Here is a 20,900-nt window from a genome sequence, read left to right as displayed (position 1 = left end):
AGTGCTACCACTGTTTAAAAGGACAACAGTGGATCCACAGCCAACAATAAAACACTGGAATGAGCCTGAACAGAGTTTGGTCACTCTTCCTGTCGAAGGAACTGCCTCACCAAATGTCCTCAACAGAAAAACATAAACAAATCATCAAAAATAGATCTTTATGGTTGAGGTGCTAGCACGCGGTGCTTGTTTGCAGTTTTTTTTTTTTTTTTAATTTGCAATTCAAGTGTATTGCTGCATTGTTTGACTTAATCGTTGACCGATGATCATTTTCTTGGAGGTAATGACTCCTTTGTTTGCCCCACAGAGGTCATGCGTTCTCAGTCAGTGGAAGTGATCAGTAATAGGCTGCATTCTTCACTAAGTCGGAAAAATCCTTGCTCTTTGTTCATCCGCATGGCCTGGGTTAAAGTACAAACACTCCCACACACAACCCCCAAAATTCTTAGTGCTACCATGTTGCAATCTTCATTGATCCTCATTTTGTTGTTGTAAAAAGTGCACCAAATTGCATGTCTTTCTGTGCCACACACACACACAAAGTCGCTAACAGAGCAGAAGAAATGATCCGTGTCCTGGAGCTTTGCACAGTGAATTGCGCCATCACATGACCACATGTCCAGCACAGTGCTGATATTCAGGGTGACTTTGTCATGGTCTGATTGGGGGCTGGAGACACAGTTAAGTTTACCTTTTAAAAAACAGACAGAAAAAAATCCCCCAAAAATGTGACTTGCAGATATAGGTTCACTCAAGTTAAGCTTTTAATAACCTTAACAGATTCATTTCCTTGTTACGTTATTGTCTACACAGAAGTATACACACAAGTCCGGGAATTGTTAATTTTTTTTTTAGCTGTTTCCTAATGAAAACAGTTTGGGCAGGTATGTTTGAGGCTTACCCTTGGAATGAAGTCAGGTGAGTCTTTCAGTGAAAGGAAATGTTGTGATTGCAGTGTTTCAAGTAAGACTGGTGTGACTCGTGTTTCAGAATAACAACTTCTCCTGCGGTAGCTTCTCTAAAAGCAACAGGTTCCATCTTGATGCATGAAACTGCAAAAATAAAAATAATCCCATAACATTTCTGTCTCATCAGCATTTTGGACTCATGACTTTAGACTTTGACGGAGAGAAAAGTGTGTGTAGGTGTGTGTGTGTGTGTGTGTGTGTGTGTAAGGGGTGGGGGTTTTTTGGGGTGAAAGAGGCGGGTTTAATACCCTCGACTCAAAAAATGGAGGGTGGAGCTCCAGCGTAGAGCTTCCTCCTCAGTGACATGCTGCCTTCTATAGCACAGACTCTCACTGGCTTACACAATCTTTCTGTTTTGGATGTTCTCCTCTTTTTGTTTTATTCAAGGGGGGAGAATGGGAAGAGTTACTGCAGCTGTCCCGACATGACTGTCACTGTTGATATGGTGAAACCCCCAAATCCCAAAGAGACTTACAGATATTGAAGCAAGCACAGGAGGAATGGATTAAGAGGGAGGAGTTGAGAGTAACACAGAGGTAAGAGATTTCTCTCTGACTTAAAGACCCGGTGATGTCTAAAACATGTTCTTCTCACTCATTAAAGTTGTTGTCATTCCACAGTGTACAGGAACTTACAATAAGCACCACTGTCACTGTAGTTTCCTAGCTTTCATTGTAGGAGGTTTTGAGTCTCATGTGACATTCTTCCAAAAACAGATACAGGATAAAATGCTCAGTTTTGTGCTCACATTGTTTGTTCCAGAGTAAAGAGCTGTGCAGCTCAGCTCTGTCTCACAGACAGATGCAGGAGAGTGAGCTGACAGAGCCTGGCTAGTCTAAACTTAGAGTCAGCAACCTCTGTCTCATATTACTATATGCTTACGATTCTCTTACACACCACACATTCAGGCAAAAATACCCCAAACAAGCCCATCTGAACCAAGCTGGTGTGGCTGCCATATGATTCTCATTAGCTTGAATGTTATTGTCGTGGACCATTGAGTGACACGACTGTGATTCTCTGGGGTTTCAGGCTTCAGGTCTTGTATGGCATGTGCTCATTAGCTGGACAACCCTCGTCATTATAGGCTGATCACAGTGGGTCTGTGGCTTAACAAAACATAGGGATTGATGTTAGAAATGTTGTTTTTAAAGCAGAAGGGGTTTAAACTGCAGCTGCAAACTGTACAAAGGTCTACAGGTGTTGTGTAGGCATCTCTGCAGCAGGGGTTTTCTCCCCCATTTGAAACACTGCATAGTTTAGAGTTTTTGTCAGTAAAAAAAAGAAAGAAAGAAAAAAACCTCCTGACCCTGGTGCACTCTTTTGTGAAAACAAAGGCCATGCACATGTGACTGCACACATTAGCCTTGGGAAGTCTGTGTTTATTAGATTAGACATCTGTGCAACTTGTGAGCAACAAACAGTGGAGCCTAAAGAGTGTTGGGATATGTTCCGACACGCCTTCGGCCTGTTTACAGCTTTCTGCCTCATGAGGTACACATGCACTGACTCAGCATTGACTGTAGGCTGCCATATAATGGCAGAAACAGGGATAAAGGTATTATCCTCTTGACCCTGAGATTGAAAAAGTAGAGCACACAGAAGGAAGAAACGTGAAGTTTCCCTTTGGGTTAAACACAAGGAAACTACAGGCAGCAACAGGTGACAGAATAAGTCAACTGAAATGAGCCATCAGGGATTTCCTCTTTTGATTAACGACAAGTTGTCTTCCCTGACCATAGACTCAATGAAAGAAATGTAAAACTACCAGCATGTACACAAAGAATTGATGAGTTACTCTGGTTCAGCTTTAGAAAGACAAAAAGGGGATTTTAATATTGATCTGAGTGGAGAATTCACACACAACCATCCTTTTGATTTACAGAGCTAGAGGATGATTACCAGAATGATTTATAGCAATATGAGGCAACACACACTCCTACACACACCAACTCAAAGGATAATTGTGTTTTCTGTGTTTTTAACATGTTGTAGTGGCATTTTTCTGATGATGTATGACATTTGTTGGTAAAATTAGGCTCAAAATTTTGTTTCTGAGTGTTCCTTAATTTAAATTTCTGTGAATCAGGAGCAGATGAAAAAAATGCAGTTTGAAAAAGAGCGCATTTGTGGTGTCGAAAATATGTCAGGTTGGCCACGAGTTACCTGCTCCGAGCTCTCTGAAATAGGGAGAGGAAGAGGGGGTGGCATTGCTCCATGCCCAATGGTCTGCCCACAACACAGAGGTAAATTTTTAATAAACTACTTCCGCTCTGCAGAAACGATGTCCTTGACATCGACACAGGTTCTTTGATTTTGGCTAAAAATAGCTTTATCCTCAATAAAAGATCACAGGAAACACTTCTGAAGTAGCCTAAATAGATGATTGGAGTAATGAATCCCTTTTTACCACAACATTTCACAGATAATCCTTTTCAGACATCAGACACTGAAGTCATACTGCAGTAGAAAAACACAAATCCCCTCATTGTTGGTATTGCTGATGCAACAGGGGTTGAGTCAGAATTAGGAACTAACAGCGTGAAAATCCACATGTGTTCATAGCCAAGGATGTGGTGGCATACATGTGTGCGAGATAGTTTCTTAGCAAGCTGGCACCTTTATAATGCCTTTGCCTGGAGCAAAGTTGCTGTTTATATATGCATTACCATTTTTTTCCTCATCTTCTCCAGTTTCCAAAATAAATAAACATATTTTTCACAAAGTTCAGATCTTCTTTCTCTTGTTTATTAAGTATACAACAGGCGCATTATTGTGCTTGAATGACCTTCTCAGTCAGCAGATCACAATTCAGGACAGTAGCTTCTCGCTTTTGACAAAAGACTGAAGCGGTTTTGACGGCCCAAATAGGCAAGAAGCTTTTTTATGCCTGAAAAAATGGTCATAGAGTTTTTTTGTTTTTGTTTTACTTTTGTGAAAGCAAACTCCATGTGATTGATTACGGCCTGATAAATTGGCATGATGAAATTAAATAGTCCACTGGGAGTGTAAGGTTTGAAGATTGTTTATATTTGAACAAGCACTTTTATGAAATAGTTTAGTTTTATGAAACTGTGTAAAATAAAATAATTGAATTTATTTCATGTTTGGACAGTTTATACATCATGTCCTGGACTTTTCTGTGGTGTGCAGGTGTCTCTTTGTCCAAAAGGAAAATATGTTTTTATTTGAATATCTGGCATGTTTTGTGAAGAAGAAACATCTCTTTTGGATTTATCAAATGTTTACATTGCATCTCACCTTTTTCAGAACTTTGTTTCTCATTTTGATCGTTATTAGATTTCTAATTCAACAAGTGTTGTCAGCATTTTAGGCCTTATTGTTTAGCTGTAGAGGACGCAAATATTACTCTTCCTTTTGACCGTCACAGGTGTAATTTTGGCTGCTGTTATCTTCCAGAGCAGCTGTTTTCAGTTTTACCTGAATCCTTTAATAAGTGAAAGCAAGGTGTGTAAAAAGATTCTTGGGCATCCATGTTATGTCATCACAGGCCTCTGCTCTTCAGACTAACTGGACTATAAAGGTGGATCTAGAAGATCTTTAGCTGCCAATTCAGTGGTGTTGCAGTATTGAGCTGCACCATCAGGCTCTGCAATTCAACTGTACCTATTCACATCACCACACATTGATAGCATTTCAGCAGCTTATACGTCTAGTTATTTGACTTTTTGTCACACCCCTGAAGGAGTAAGCTCATACATAACCTGAGTTTCCAGCAGCAGTTAGAGCTGAAGAAAACAGATTCGCGGTCACAGCTCTTTAAGGATAGATCAACCGTCAATGTCCAGTTACCTTAAGAAACAGAACCCTGGCATGGATACCAAGTAGTCTTTTACGGGACCCACTGTCATGTCTTGAGGTTGAATAATGCCATTTGGACTTCAAGTTTTCTTTCACTGAAATGTTTCACCACTCATCCTAATGGCTTTATCAGTCTGATGCTGATTTAATTCAAGCTTTCTCCTCATGTCTATTTCTTGTGTATGCAATTTTCCTGGACTGCAGGGTTTCCAGTCGTCTTTCTTGGGATCATTTTCTGAAAGGTTCTCAACTTTAATAGAATTTGTTGATAATGGCCTTTTATCTGTATCTGAAGTTTATCTTCTAACCATAACCACCAGATAGAAAACCTAACTTTGGCTCCTTGTTAACTCTATAATTCCATTTTTACATTTGATACACATATTTCTGAGCCTTATTTCATTGAAAACTATTTTTAAAACACATTTTATATAATCCTAAAATAGTCTTCTTCTGCCCCCTGGTGTCTGTAATTTTGTCTGCACTTCTTACCATGTACCACTCATGATGCAAACAAAAACGTGTTAATGTGATGTAAGATTTTGTTACACTAAATAATTAAAGGCTTACAACTTAAATAAATTTGATATTAAATATATATAGTTGGTTGGGCACAACCTAAACTTTTTTTTGTTTGTTTTTGCCATCTCAAGGTTTTCCTCAGATAATTAAACATGTTAAAGAGTTGAAAAGGATTTTGTTTCTACTTAAGAAAGTGTAAAAAAGGAACCTCAGCCACTTAAAAGTTAAACACTTCCTGTAAGTGGCCAAAAAACATATTCTAAAAGCTTTTTTAAAAATTAGATTTTTTTTCTAGAAATCTAAAACTGTTGCTATTAATTAAGAAAATAGTATTTTGTATGAGCCTGTCTTTTTCTGCAGGACAAGCCCTCTAAAATCGTCCTGACTGTACTCATATTTTTTTAAATTGTCTGTAGTGTGAGATTATCACAAAATATGATTTTGTGAGATATTAGAAGAACATCTAAAAAATACCCACTCATGCATTCATCATTGTTTAAAGGAGTATTTCCCTCTCAGAAGGAAATCCTTCATGCAAGGTCAACATGTAGCTCAGATTTGCAGCTTAAGTTGCAGCAAACACACAAATATTGTCTTCATCACGGGTGGATGCACAAGTCTCCTTAGAACGCAGTTCCTGATCCAGAGTCTGGGACGCTGGGCGACTCTCAGCCCGACTTTGCTGTGACCTTGCAGCTTGGCTTTCTGTAGCATTGCCTTACAACGGGTCAGCATTAGATTATGTCAGCCACTAGCACAAAAGACACACACATTGACTTTGTGACACACATTCTGTGCATATTTGTCACCAACACACACAAGCAGACGGCACAGGGAAACTCAGGCTGATGCCTGCCCCCCACACACTCAATTGCAGAGAGCGCTTTGTGCATTCACTGGCTGGGCAGCTATTGAACACAGAGAGAGGGACTGGTGGGAGGGGGAAGATGGAGACAGAAAGAAAGAGAAATATTACAAAGAGCAGCAGACCTAGACAGATAGAGAGGAGGAGAGAAGGACTGCAGGAGTGCCGGGGAGCAGATCCTGCTAAGACAAACTAGTTGGAAGCCAGAGTTAGCAAGGCAGGAAGGGGACTGGAGAGAAAAAAAGGACAGGAATCAGGGCTTGGGGAACAGAAAGGAAGAGACTGAATGTTGTTTGAGAGGCTGGGGGAAAACTGATGGAATGGCATTGATCCCTGGGAGCTGCCGACTCTTGGGCCAGATGGCGTCTTGTTGCTGCAGACCTCTCCTCAACTGCTCCTGCTGTCAACCGCTCATCAAGGTCTGCCTCTCCTCCTTCACAGGTCGGTCCCAGCCCGCTCTCTATGCTCTGCTGTCATGAGACGGACTGCTACTCTCAGATAGGCAGGAACATAGTTGATTACACACCATGGGTAACACTCTTAGTCATGAAGGTAAAAAGAACCTGGTGTGATCCTGCCCTGCATCATGACTCTGCTTGCAATGACTCAAGCAGTCCTGTTGGTGCTAACTCTGCTTCGATTGAAAGAATAGGCTCTTGTCCTCTTCGGTATAATGTCATGTTGGATGCTGTGTGGCTCCCTACTGTCCTGTTTGCATCAAGATAATAATGTTCCATTGTGTTTTTGGACTTACAAAGCATGACAACAAATGAATAGGCAATCTAATCAGTATTAATATTTGTTTTGTTACTATGTAGCTAAAAGAAATGTAGATTTCTGTGATAGTGTGATCAAACTGACACAAATGTGTGCTGTCATGAATCAGAGGCAGGATTGCTGTCTGTACAGCTGTGTGTTTGCCTGGCTTTATCCCCATGTTCCCACTCATAACTCCTACAACTAACATTAAGCTCAAAAGGTCCTGTTTTCAGTTAGTGGCAATTGAGTTCCCTTGACTTTAACCTTGTCCTGTCAACTTTCTTTGCAAGTTTCAGAAACACGGACAGAGCTTTTATTATTAAAGGAATTATACTGTTTATTGTACGTCTACAAAACACTATTTTGCATCAAATGTGCAAACAAAGTAGAAGGGAGTAAAATCTCCTAAAGCCCCACTCCAATGAAAATCCTGTTTTGATGTTTTTATAATGTTCTTGTGGGATTTTTCTTATGGAGGAAATATTTAAATAGATTAAGCTTAAGCTTGAAGCAGTAGGTGTTACAATCGGCGGGCCACAGGCTTCCGTGAGCATTCCGTAGTATCCAGTTGCTGACACATAGAACCATTAACGTCTTCGTTTACTTCATTGAGCTGTTATCTTGCTCAAAACTGAAAACCGGGTTGCTCACCATTAGTTGTAATGGTAATGTTATGTTGGATTTGTAAGAGGTTTTAAGTCAGCAGGAGAACGTGTAAACAAAGGGATGATGGGAAATGGAGATAGGCTAACTCGCCTACAACTCAAAGACAAAACTGTAATGAAATATTGTAGCTCTGCAGAAACTATGTCCTGGAAAATGACTTTTTTTTATATGGGCTATAAACAGGACATTCATAATTAAAAGATCACTGGGGAAGCCTTTAAAATAGATCAAGAGATCAATGGAGTGGGACTTTAACTGTTATAATTTGCAGTTTGCTAAAATTATGATAAATCATCAAACAACTCAAATATTTTACTTATTTACTTGGATATTGCTTTTTTATTCAGCTCGTAGCTTTCCAATGCATAAACTAAAATCACTTGAAACTGGAGAAGGAAAATGCGTATTTTATAATATTTCCATGAGATCTAAATTTTCCATACTTTGAAAACTTGACCTATAATTTTTCTGGTTTCTATCTCTTTTAACAGACATGTCTCCCGCTGAGCTGGATGCTCTTTGGAGGGAGCCGCCATACACTCTTGGGGGAACAAATGAACACTTTTCTGGAAATGACATCATGACTGAAGGTACACAAAAACAGCAGAGCCTTTAAATCCTTCAATCTGTTATAACAAGGTTCTTTCATAGTTGAAGCATAAACAGCATCTTATGAGTTCCATGTGAGACAAAGCGTTACTGCTTTCCCTCTGGTCACTAACTAAGGAAGTGGTTGTGATATCCTTCCTGCTCAATGGAACAAAACCAGGGGGAAGTCTGACATCGTGTTATGATAAAAGATATAAAATAACATCCATGTAGCTCGTTTTATATCCTTTTGAATGCATTTAAACTTCAAAAAGTCTTGAACAAGTGGACTATAATTTTTTTTTTTTTTTTTTTCTGAAAAACAAGTCTAAGAAAAATTTCCAAGGGCCAAATTTTTTTCAGGGGCAGTCTCTCTTTACTCCAAGTAAAGAGAGACATTCTTGTAAAATAAAATATTCTTCATTTAACATACATATCAAAATGCCAGCTGTCCAGGTGTGCACCTTTGCCTTCGTCCAACAGTACGTGACAAAGGCTCCATCAACCCATGACCCTGAAAAGGATACAGCGGGTTCAGAAAATGGATGGATGGATCAAAATGCTAAAGACATCCAACAGGGAACGCAATCTTGTATAATGTGATAACATGTTTAGTTTAATCCCTAAAGCCTATGAGGTATGCCTCGCACACCAAGTTTACAAAGCCGTTGATGGCCGCCGTGATAAAAAAATAAAGAAAAGGAAAAAAGAAAAAAAAGTTTTTTACCTACCACTGCCTTTTGCAGTTTCAACAACAGAGGATTAACTTTAGATCATAACAACAATTTGATTTTAACTTATTCTTGTAACTGGTTTCCTGAATGTGATTTTTTGTAAGCAGGTGAGGAGAAAGATGGTCCTGTGGTGGAACCAGGTGAAAGAAGTGCAGAATGTGACAACTACTGGAAGAAGAAAGAAGCTTTCCTCAGAGGAAGTACCGTCTCTATAGGGGACAAATTTTCTTCAGGTACAGCATCTTCCTGTTATGATATAGAACCGTTAAATGTTTCACATGCTGCATACATTTCCAAAATAAGATCACTGCAATGAGTGACAGTCATGCACTCGGAAAAAAAAAAGTTGGTGCCTGGAAATATGATTACCTGGGTTTACGTTAACCATATTTACTATAGTTTTTAGATAAAACCTGAAATACTTCGTCAACCAAAGCTGGAATGAATATACAATTCTTTAAAGTAGACGGTCAACAGAGCATGATTGTTTCCAGGCTCACAGTGACCATTGAGAGGCATCTAAAAGTTTAGCTGTTGTACTTTAACTAGCAGGAATATCTAATCCCACTAAATCATTTTTAAACAGGGTTATATAACACAACAGCAGCAAATATTTATCATTGAGGTCTTATTTTGTTTTATACAAATTGGTGTAGCCAATTTCTACTAAAAATAATAACAATAAAAAGTAGCTTACTGTTCAGTTCAGAAACAATATAATATATAACTTGTTTATAAAATTGGACATTTGTACTTTAATTTTGCAGAATGAGATATTAAACACACATGTCACATAAGCATGGTGAATAGAACTGAAATTCTTAGCTGTTTCCTTTTTAGCCTACTGTGGCTTACAAATAAATGTTCCATTATGGCAATAATGACGTACTCGATTATTGTGTTTATCTTTTTTTTGCCCCCTTCTCCACAAAATATGGTATGTGAGTGTTGCAGAAGTACTAATTTGGTGTCTAAATCTCATCATACTAAAACCAAAAAAGGCAGCCTAGTTATGCATTAATAGTATCTAAAGCTGCTGTAGTGAAATGCTTGACTGGAAAATGCTACAGCCAGTGTTTTGTCGGGGACCTTTTGGCCAAGATGGTTAACCATCGCCACCTTTTGGCAACAAATGCCAGCCACAAACTCAAAGGCCCAGCAGACAATTTTATTATTTAATTGTTATTATTGCAGTTGTTTTTTTTTTTGCTTTACCATTGACTGCACCAGAGAAGCAAGCTTCTGTTATGCCATCTAATAGCCCCTATGTTGGACACAACTGCATTTCAGATACTTTAACGTATGATGATGTAGCAAATTCCAGGATCTGCTAATGTTCTCCTCTATCAGCAATGTAGCTTCCTCCATCAGGTTTCCACAGGTTCTTCCCTTGTAATGCTTTTAAATGAACACACTGGGCATTCAGTAAAAGGCCTAATAGCCTTCTTATCCTCCAGGGGCTTGTATTGTACTTATCAATCAGATATAAGAGCCTGCACTGAGAATTTTTAATAATGTATTGAAAGTTTTGACTTTCTTGCATGAAAACAAACACACACACACACACACAAATATTTTAATCACTTTCTTACCAAAATATACTCCACTGTAAATAATGGTCTAAAATGATCTAAAGCTGATTCTTTCCTGTGTAGAAATTGTGCTCTTGTTCACCGGGCGGAGACGCTCCAGTGAGGACCCTGACCAGAACCTGCAGGAAGCGCTGCGTACACGGCTCAGAGTGGTGGAGAGCAACAGCAAGGATGTTGTGCAGCTTTTTAAAGTGCGTATACCGACAACAAATAAGCCTAATTAGCTAAATCCACAAGTAACCCAATCCTGTATTTTTGACTGAACTAACATGTAGGTCTGGATGTACTTCAAAGTTCCTGGCATTAATCAGTTTTACTTCAGTTTCTTGAATTATAGTCAGTTCAATTTGTTTCTGGTTAAGGTAAAACTTGACTAATTTCTGACTCCAGAGGAAACATTACATTTCTTATAAATGTAAACAAAAAAATGGTTAAATATACATTTAACTCTTTTTAAGGAAAGGCTTGTTCTTCAATTGCTTAAATTTAATTTTGTTAACCTTAAACATTAAGCATTTTTTTCCCATAATTGCAATCTTGTTTTCACAAGGAGAAACACTTACATTAGGTGCAGAGGTTATTTACTACTGTTTTTCCCCCTTACTTTTGATAAAGGCCTCTAAAAGCTAGCTCAAAATATAGCCCACATACATTATTGAAAGCATACATAGGTCTGCTCTGAATAAATACAATTCCTTTAAGGTTTGAAGATATGGGACTATGTGTCAGTTGTCTTAGATTAGTTTTTAAATCTTTAAAAAGCTAAACAGTACAAAGCTCTACAATGTTGCCTCTTAAATATAAATACATAATTGTGCTGCTTTAACCTTCCATGCTGCAGGACTTGTCTGCACGTCTGGTTTCAGTCCACGCTGAGAAAGACAGTTTTGTACTTACTTTCAAAACTGTAGAGGAGATGTGGAAGTTCTCAACTTACCTTGCATTAGGTAAGTGAAATTAATGGGGTTCTGGTTTTCTTGTGCACTTCTTTTTTTTTCTTTTAACTCATTGATTGAATTTTCATAACAGCAAGAAAATTCAATACAGTGGGTAATAGTGATATGCATTTGTGCAGTATGAGTAATATTTCAGGTAATGTTCAATGTGCTGCAGGTTATGTTGCTCGTTGTTTGGAAAACTTCCTGTGTGATCAGTCCTTCTGGCTGGACTCAGAGCTGCTTAGTGACCTGGAGATCAATGTCAAGGTGGATGAGGAACATCTGGCTACCCTGTATCTGAGACTTCTCAAACAGGAAGGTCAGTATTTTTGCAGTAAGCACTGATTCCTTGTACTAAAAGATAAAATCTTTAGAATAATACATGAAAACTAAGGATTCTTATTTTGAAATGTTAACCTATTGACGACAGTTGAAGACTATATGAATCAATCATCCTCTGCTCCAAAATTACCTTAATTTAGCATCTACTTAAAAGCAAAAACAAAAGTGTTTTTTTTTTTCATACCTAGAAATTACTTCCGGCATCAAGGGGTTAAATAAACAACCTTAAATATATGTTTTATAATTATAAATAGTAACAAATATGAACAATTTTGGCCAAAAACTAGTAGTTAGTGAATTGTGGAAAATTGGGGAAAAGACCTATTCTATACTGGATTACAAATCTAGAATGTGAAAGACGACAACAACAGAAGTACCAAACAGGGCTAAAAATAAATGTTTGGCAAGAAAGTATAGGTTGAAACTCTGGACTCTGAACTTTCTTCTTAGTGAGGTTTCTGTCACAGTCCAAACCCCCACACATGGTGAGATTAACTGTCAATTTCAAATTTGCCTGTAATGTGTGCATGCATGATTGTCTTTCTGTGCTGAAGAGGCACCGTCTGACGCACACACAAAAAAATCAATTTACTATAAAGTAAGTCAATGTTTTAAGTTCTGCACTCAATCCCCCTATAAATGCATATTGATCTCATACAGTCGGGTGAGATTATATGCCATTGCAAAGCACCAGGCAAAAAGCTTAAAGGAAAATAGAGACTGCAGTGTTGGCAAAAATGCAGAAAAATACATTAACTGTAATTGGTGGAGGATATAAAGCATTTAACATTCTGTGTTTGACTGGATGTGGGTTTTGTAGCCACAGTAGTGCTGATCCTACAAATCTTTTGAATAAAAACACCACAATTACTTAAAAAATAGAAACATATTGACAGAGACTTTTGATGATTTTAAATGCATATTTAGGCATAGTCTTTGTCTTATTGCAGGATTCTTCTTTGCAAAGGCACTGTTCAGTAGACAACATCAGGATGGAGAAGAAGATGAACAGCTTTCGTTTCACAAGAATGACCTGCTGATGGTGAGGGACACCGGGCAGGGAAACATGTGGGAGGGCACCCTCCTTTCCACGGGGAACCATGGCCTGGTGCCAGTCAATGCCATGCAACCAATGCCCTACCCCTTTTATCAGTGAGTCACTGCGTCAGCAATGCCAAGCTGCAACCTCCTTCCTCGTTTTTTATCTGATATCATTTTTCTGTTTCACTGAAGAGAACACCCAGAAAATATGCTGAACAGTCACTAACAGTAGTCAGTAAAGCCGTATTAAACTATACTTCCTGTTTGATTAGGTGGTTCCTGAGGAAGTCTCCGGGTCATGCTGAATGGTCACCCTCAGAAAAGGAGCAGTTTGAACATCCAATCGGTAAAACCATGGTGTATTTCTCACTGATACATAGTAGTCAGATTTATTATAATAAAATTGTTATTCTTAAGCATGTATTTTTAACTTTCATGAATAACCATTAATTAAATCTTAACTTCATTTATGACGGGAATGTGAATGTGATGATCACTTTACCTTGCGTCCTCCTCCTTCTTAAACCCTTTAGTGACTGGTTCCTGTGTGGCTGTGGTGGACTATAGTCCAGATGGGCCGGATGAGCTCCAGCTGAGCCAAGGGGACACAGTGGAGATCCAGGGCCTACTGCTACGAGGTCTTGGGGTCTTCATAGGGAGACATGCTTCCACAGGATGCATTGGCTTTGTACACAAGGCGCATGTCAAGCCTCTGAACACCACTCCACTGTAAGACACCGTAAAAGTTTAGTTGCAAGAAAATAATATTAATCTGTCAAGTGCGCAGATGAACAAGGAAATTCTAAACACAATTGTCACAATCTGTTTTGTGCTACAACGATAAAACACAGTGGGTAATGCTTTATACTTAAAGTTTTTAGTGTGCAGAACTAAAGACAACTGCTAGAACAAAGAATGTGGCCAAATTCCTCCACTGAGATAGGAGAATCCATGATGTCTGTGTACCTTTTTAGTAGGGGTGTAGCGATTGATCGACTTAATCAATAAATCTATTTATATTCCTACGATCCTACCAGATCAATCTGTCTGAGGCGCATTGCATGTGAGTCAAATTGATGTATACCAAATAATCTTTTCAATACAAAATAAATTAATTAAACTGCGGATGGAAATTACCATTTGGGTTGAGGGCCGGTAGGTTTATTTTACTTTGAAATTTAAAGACAAATGACCATACATTGTGGTAGAATGTTCTAATAATGTTCCATTTGATGTGGAAAAACAACAGTGAGCTGAACTTTATGAAACTAAAATGTGAATGGATTTCCTATTAATTCTTTATTACTTGTTTATTTGTACACATATTTAATTTACACTTGATTGGACATCATCTGCACTGTTCAGCACCCAGGCATTTATCTGTGAGTCACACTGGTTGAAGTGTGAGCAGATCAAATTGGATCATTTGCCATGAACCAATATCGACCATGGATCGGATCATCAACCACAAATTATGATAGGGATCGAACTGTTGTTAAAATGAATCATTACAGCCCTACTTTTTAGTGTTTAAAGCTGGATTAAATTGGAATATCAAGCGTGGCTGTGTTAATTCCAGGAATGGTAACACCGCCCTTGTTTTCTTTGCAGAGACAAACGATTATTCTTTCTTGCTGATGAGGAGAAGGCCAGCCTGGCTCAGGTTAACCCGTGTAGCTCTGAGCCAAGCGACAGCAACTTACTAGAAAGACTGTTTTCATCTGACATCAGCTGCGTTTACAGGCTGGGTAAAGACACGTCAGGACAGACAATGACAGTGCTTGTGACATATCTGTGGAGGATAAAGTTAAAATCCTGTGTTTTTTTCTAGATCGACTGGATGAGACAGATTTCACGTACATCCAAAATCACCCAAAACATGGTACACCTGCAATTCACTCATTAAAATGTGCGCTTTGCATCCCTATGTTCGCTCAGTTTAGCTTAACTTCAATGTGTCCCCTTGTCAGATTATAAAGTACTCACGAGTGCCCGTCAGAGCATGATCTCGGAGAGAAGCGAAGGGACATCACCATTCCAGTTTTCCCCTCACCCGTCCATCTCTCACTCTTCCCCCGGTGTGTCCCGCTGTCACTCCCACAATCCTTTGCGATTATCCTTCACACTGGATGACACATTCCGGGAACTGGACGAGTTTCAGGAGGATCCACCTCTCTTCCTGGAGGAGAACAGCTGGGATGGTGGAGAGTCTGAACTCAGTGACCCTACACTGGCTCTGCTCAACCAGGATCACTTCCAGGTCAGTGATGTAACAGTTTTTGCATAGAGAGGGTTTGATACTGAAAATAAAATCCGGAGGTTGCGGGTAGAGCATCATTGGGTATGTATTGTTCTTCCAGGAGGACTTTCTGCCCTTATACGACCTGCAGTATTCTTTTCTGTGGCTGACTTTCAGCGGTAAGCCGGAAGACGAGCTGTCAGCTCATCTTGAAAGTGTTAGGGATTGCTCTAAAAGACTGGGCATGCACTGGGCACATCGGCGAGCATGCTTTGTTCTGGGAAGACTGTGTGCCAGAAAGCTGAAGTTCTCACAGGTAGAGTGCAGTAAATTGTAAATAAAATGGTCCAGTTTCTTTAAAAATAATAAAACCCTCAAATTTCTACAAAAATTCAGCTCATGCTTTCTTAATCCTTTGCAATAACGGATGTTTTCCTCCCTCCTCAGGCCCGTGTGTACTATGAAGAGGCTTTGAGTGTTTGTGTTGACAGCTTCTCCGACACTCCACTCCTGGTAGCTCTCTTAACAAACCTCACGGCCATCTACTTGAAGCAACGTATGAAGGACAAACTGCCTCAGACTCTAGAAAAAGCCAGCGCCCTGCTTCTTTGTCTTCCTGGCCACACCTTCACCTCCAAAGATGAAGCTGAATTGCTGAAGCTGCTCCTGAGAAGATCAGTGGTTTTGGGGGACAAGCATTTGGAAGCTCGTGTCTGCTACCTCATGTCCATCCTCTTTCTGGCCCTCAATAAAAACGACGATGCTCTACCATTTGTTGAGCGCCTCCAGTTCCTGACACTGATGTTCTCTGCTGCTGAAGAGGGACCTGTAGCACCTTTAGACCTTAACTGGCTCTTGAGCTGCCTGTATCACCGAAAATACATGCCTTACCTAGCTCTGGCCTCTGTGAGTCTGGACTCTCTGCAGGATCACTCCCTTGATGACGCCTTCCATAAGATCGAGTTGTTTATCAAGAATTCTGTTCGTCTGAATCCATGCTGGAGGGAAGGGAGCTCCCTTCTTCCGGCACAGATTGTGGTTTACCTGCAGCAGACCCTGACTATAGCTGAACTGAGCGACAACGTAAAGACCCAGAGGGACCTGTGTTTAGGCTTGGCATCAATTTATCAGCAGTACGGTGCTTTTGATAAGGCAGTTTGCTGTGCACAGCAGGCTGTGGAGATTGGAAGTCACATGAATGAGGAGGATGGCTTTGAGGCTTCCGTGCTGCTTGGATGGCTGTTGGTCCTAACTGGTCTGCCTGAGAAAGCCCAAACCGTCCTACAACCACTGCTAGCATCACTACAGGTGCACAGGACAGTGATGAATACTGCTAAATGAAAGGCTCTTTGGAAATGCATTTTTTTTATTGAATAAGATCTGACTTTTTCCCTTTTTCTCCTCTCCTTGTCAGAGTACAGACAGTCCCACTCAGCGAGGGGTGATCCATAACCTCTTGGCTTTAAGTCTAAGGCATCAAGGTCACATTAAAGAGGCAGGAATGCATTTGCACGCTGCCCTGGTCATCTCCAGGGAAAGTGGAAACCAGAGGAATCAGGCTCTGGCATTGGCCAACCTGGGCTGTCTGGCACTGGTTGCAGGAGCATCCTTGATCGCAGAACGCTTTCTGGTCAGGTCAGAAATGTGCCTTTTTATCCTAAAATCATGACTTTAGGATAAAGTGTTATTGGGCTGCAGCCCACAGACAACTGGTTGCAGAGAAAGTAAACAAAAACCAAAACGAATTATTTTGTATACATCTTCATAATCTTATTTTTTTCCTAGATCCTTGTGCCTTTTTCTGGAGCTGTGGGACAGCCCGACAGATGAGGAGCACGTTCAGACTTACCTTTGGCTTGGACGGAGCTACAAGGACAGGGGGAGGAGTCAGGATATCAGGGCATGTTACGAAATGGGTTTACTGATTGCACTGCATGCCAGAAACCTGCATAGTAAGTTGAAGTTAATCTGTAAACATCAAATCAAGAGACAGCAATCGCTAATTTCAATCTAATCTGGTTATCTCAAGATTTTGTTGACATATTTCTGAACTGACTGCACTTAAGTGTGCTGTGCAGCATTTAGCCTTTTGGTTTACTCTTTAAATGTCATTATTTTATTTTTATCATATTTAGATCTTGATTAGCATTTATATGAGAGTTGTGCAAAGATTTGTTTTTTTTTCTGTGACTCAATCTGAGGAATAGCAAAATGTTAATGAGGATATTTGAAGACAAATCTCAATAATTCCAGTAATTACACGGTACCATAAATCTATTGTCACATTGAATAAGACCAACTGGCTGGTTTTGCACTGCTTCTTTCACAGGTCAAATGGTGGTGGCAAAGGCACTAAGTCGGCTGTATGCCGACATGCTCCTCTATGGCCAGAGTATTGTCTACTACGAGCACTGTGTGTTAGTTTCCCGAAAGCTGAAGGACAAGAGGTCGGAAGGAGAGTATCTGGAGATCCTCAGCAGCCTCTACCTCTCACTCAACACCGAGAAGTGAGTCCAGTGCACAGCCTCTGAATTTACTTAGATTCTAATAAATAAAATATGAATGCGTTTTCAAATTCTTTTGCCTCATGGGTGCAGGTCTTCTCGTAAGTCTCTTGACTACACAAAACAAAGCCTGCGGATCTCTATTGATCTGGGAAGGCGGGAGGAAGAGTCAGAGACCTGGCTGCAGGTGGGACGCATATATTATCTTATTCACGAAGACGAGTTGGCTGACATGTACCTGCAGGTGAGGAGCAAAGATGACTTAAATCTGTTTAACCCTTGTACTATCCTAGGCACTTTACCATTGGGAGTTGGGTCATCTAGACCCACTAGACAGTGTGCTGAACCTTTTTTCTTCAATGATTTGTGGTTTTCACTGGTGTCCATGGATTACATGAAATCTTTCCACATTTATCCACCTTTGTCATGGTAGGGAGAACACGTCAACATAAGGGTGGGGTCATCCAAGATAGCACAAGGGTTAAAGTGGTTGCATGTTTTATGCTCTAACAATACTGGTTTGCCCCTCACATGTTAGTTAAGTCAGCGGTTCCACAGAGGTGTACTTTTATTTTCCACTAATGTGGAGTCCTTTGACATGGTACTTAAAAAGACCTACAACATCCTGCTGTTAACTCCTCATCCAGGTAGATTCCAGGGTTAGGGGCTGTCATCTGGACTTAGTTTTTAAAGTTGAAGACGTTTCATCTCTTATCCAAAAGGCTTTGTCAATACAGAATATACAGAATTGACAAAGCCAAGTCAAGATGACAACCTTTAAACCTACTACTATGATGGAATCTACCTGGATGAATGAGAGTCTTCATAGAAAAAAACTACAAAGTTTAATTTCAAATGTGTTGACAGGCAGCAGTGAAGACGGCCTTGAGGATGAATGACGCTCCCTTTACTATGAGCATCTACGAGGAAGCAGGAGACGTCTACTTTAAAGGACATAAGAATCGAATGGCTTCAGTGCCTTTCTATAGGGTTTGTGGATTTTACTTGTATTTGATTATTTTGTTTGTTGGTGTTTTTATTCAGATTTGTAGTGGCGTCTTTTTTTTTTTCTCAAAGAAATAAACTTTTTTTTACCTTCTTTAAGGATGGAAGTCTACCGTTTGCACGGAGCATCAATGACATTCACTCCGAGTTTCGTTTGCTGAGCAAACTGACAGAGCTGCTGATGTCACATGGTGACCAAGAGGAGGCGTTGCAGTATGCAACACTGGCTGCTCAGATTGCCAATAAAACTGGTACAAATCCTTTCTACAATTCATATCTTTCCTTATAGAAATTTTGATTCAGCCACTGAGACAGTGCTATTCCAGTCGAGTCAGACAATTTCCTTTTTCACCAGGAGTGCGTGTGAATGAGAGGACTGCATACCATCGGTTGGCTACCATTTATTACAACCTGGAGCATTTTGAGATGGCAGAAAACTACTACCTGAAATCCCTGTCTGTGTGCTCACCTGTCCTGCAGCACCCCAAAGAAGCATGCTACTACACTAAAGTTTACAGCAGACTGGGGAACCTTACCTTGCACAAACTCAAGGTACTAGAGAGTTGCTGTGAGATGCCAACATGTAGCCTAACCAAAGTACCACAACAGATTCACCTTCAACATTCAAGTATTTTTCAGTCACATTACAGCATCCAACCACACAAAAAAAATGTTTTTTACTGACCTGTTCTGCTCTCTTTTTTAGGATGCTTTTGATGCACTGGGTTACTTCCAGTTGGCTCTGGCAGCTGCTTTGGAGGACCAAGCTAATCCTCAGGCACTGTATGTGGTCTACATGAAGCTGGCTGAAATCCATGGAAACCACTTGCCTGATGCTCAGCTATGCCAAGTTTACAGAGACCAAGCCCAGAGTTTGAAGAAAGTCCTCGCTGGTTTGGGAAGCTCTGCTGCCGGAGAGGAAAATGTTGGCGATGCAAATACAGAGCTGGGGCAAAAGATGAAGGAGAGCCTGGATGATGATCCTGAGTTTGAAGATAGTTTGGATGAGAGAAATTTGACTTTTGAATGTATACCTGACAATAAGCACTGTGAACTAAACTCAACTCTGAGACCTCTTACAATCCCCATGGACTTAAAAGTCAAAAGCGCTGACATGAATCTAAAAGAGGATATAGAGCAAAAGTGTCACATGCACTTTCCATCAGACACAAGGAGTCCTTATGGTTCTGAGCCAGACACTGTTGCCAGTCAGTCCTTCAGAGACAGTATTTTAACAGAGTCTTTTGACACGGCGAAAGAGCACATCTCCGACTCGAGCAGCTCCACTGACCTTTACCAAAATCCAACCGAAGGATCAGACTCGAAATTTGATTCCGAACACAGCACACCCAGCCAAATACTGCTCAACCACACACGTGAACTCACTGAAAGCGCAGACAGAAGGGACACAGATTCCGATGCGCCAGATGAAGAAAACACACCCATTGAAGAGACAGAGGCAAATGCAGCTCTGATCCAACAGGAGTTGGATTCTGTCCAGGAGATCAGTCAGGATGAGGTCTGCACGGAGACTTGTGTCACATGCAGTGACAGTACAAGCATCACAGAATAGCACTTTATGGTTTCTTGTTTTTGTATCTGAGCTCATGTCTCATGGTCAACAGACCGCTACGTTCCAGCCGCACGGCAACTTTTCTATGACATGTAATGTCAACAAATGTGTGGGAGTCTTACTCACCGTAAAGTGTAGTCCTACCGTCTAATATATGTGATAATATAACAACAGCTTGTCAAATATGTTTTTTACAGTTATGTCTCTCATTAATATGATACAAATGAAAAGAACAACTATGTGCCGAGTGTTGATTTCACAAGTTCTATTACATTTAATGCAGTTACAACGTGACAAAAAAAACTTGTTAAATGAAAAAATGTTGATCTAGAATAGATTGAAAAAAGGACTAAAAATCCCAGAAAATACAAATCACTGGAAAAGGCATAAATTTATCAGCATCATGTTTTCAGTCAATAACAGCTTTAAATTACAGATTATTTTAAATCATCCAAAAATCCCAGAGATATATGCATATGAAAAGTTTCAATGACAACTTTAATGAATTTTTGAGGAGCAGAGTACAAACTTTTCATTTCACAAAGATAATTCTTCATTTAAGAACTGTCCCACCGAGCTTAAGAAAGTATGCATGACATACAAAATGGACATAAAGGAATTATTATTAAATAATTTTAGGGTTAATATTGTATTCCAACCATTAAAAATTTGCAAAGACAAGTTTGTAAAGCTTCAAAAGCAGCATGTTATTGAAAATAAAATATATGTTCTGGCACCGTAA

The 20,900-nt window shown here is 39.9% G+C and overlaps 1 protein-coding gene across 3 annotated transcripts; it reads left to right on the top strand.

The window, feature by feature from the left end:
* The first annotated feature begins 1,270 nt into the window (after nt 1–1,270).
* sh3tc2 (SH3 domain and tetratricopeptide repeats 2) lies at nt 1,271–20,406 on the top strand. 3 transcript variants are annotated; one of them, XM_011480370.3, is made up of 23 exons: nt 1,271–1,504; nt 6,619–6,729; nt 8,094–8,192; nt 9,032–9,157; nt 10,580–10,707; nt 11,358–11,463; nt 11,630–11,773; nt 12,747–12,948; nt 13,110–13,183; nt 13,371–13,566; nt 14,449–14,585; nt 14,669–14,719; nt 14,808–15,097; nt 15,198–15,392; nt 15,524–16,384; nt 16,491–16,711; nt 16,862–17,028; nt 17,406–17,583; nt 17,674–17,824; nt 18,448–18,570; nt 18,686–18,836; nt 18,941–19,137; nt 19,292–20,406. In XM_011480370.3, the coding sequence occupies exons 2-23, from the start codon at nt 6,705–6,707 to the stop codon at nt 20,156–20,158; spliced, it is 4,689 nt and encodes a 1,562-aa protein (XP_011478672.1). In that variant the 5' UTR covers nt 1,271–1,504; nt 6,619–6,704; the 3' UTR covers nt 20,159–20,406. The 3 variants fall into 3 exon arrangements, with proteins under 3 accessions (XP_011478672.1, XP_011478673.1, XP_004073576.2); XM_011480371.3 differs by lacking the exon at nt 6,619–6,729; XM_004073528.4 differs by lacking the exons at nt 1,271–1,504; nt 6,619–6,729 and adding an exon at nt 5,598–6,618.
* Nucleotides 20,407–20,900: the final 494 nt, after the last annotated feature.

Source organism: Oryzias latipes, chromosome 10 (assembly GCF_002234675.1).
Source record: "Oryzias latipes chromosome 10, ASM223467v1".
NCBI classification, from domain to species: domain Eukaryota; kingdom Metazoa; phylum Chordata; class Actinopteri; order Beloniformes; family Adrianichthyidae; genus Oryzias; species Oryzias latipes.
The sequence above is the reverse complement of the archived record's forward strand: the minus strand, read 5'-3'. Positions and strand labels throughout refer to the sequence as shown.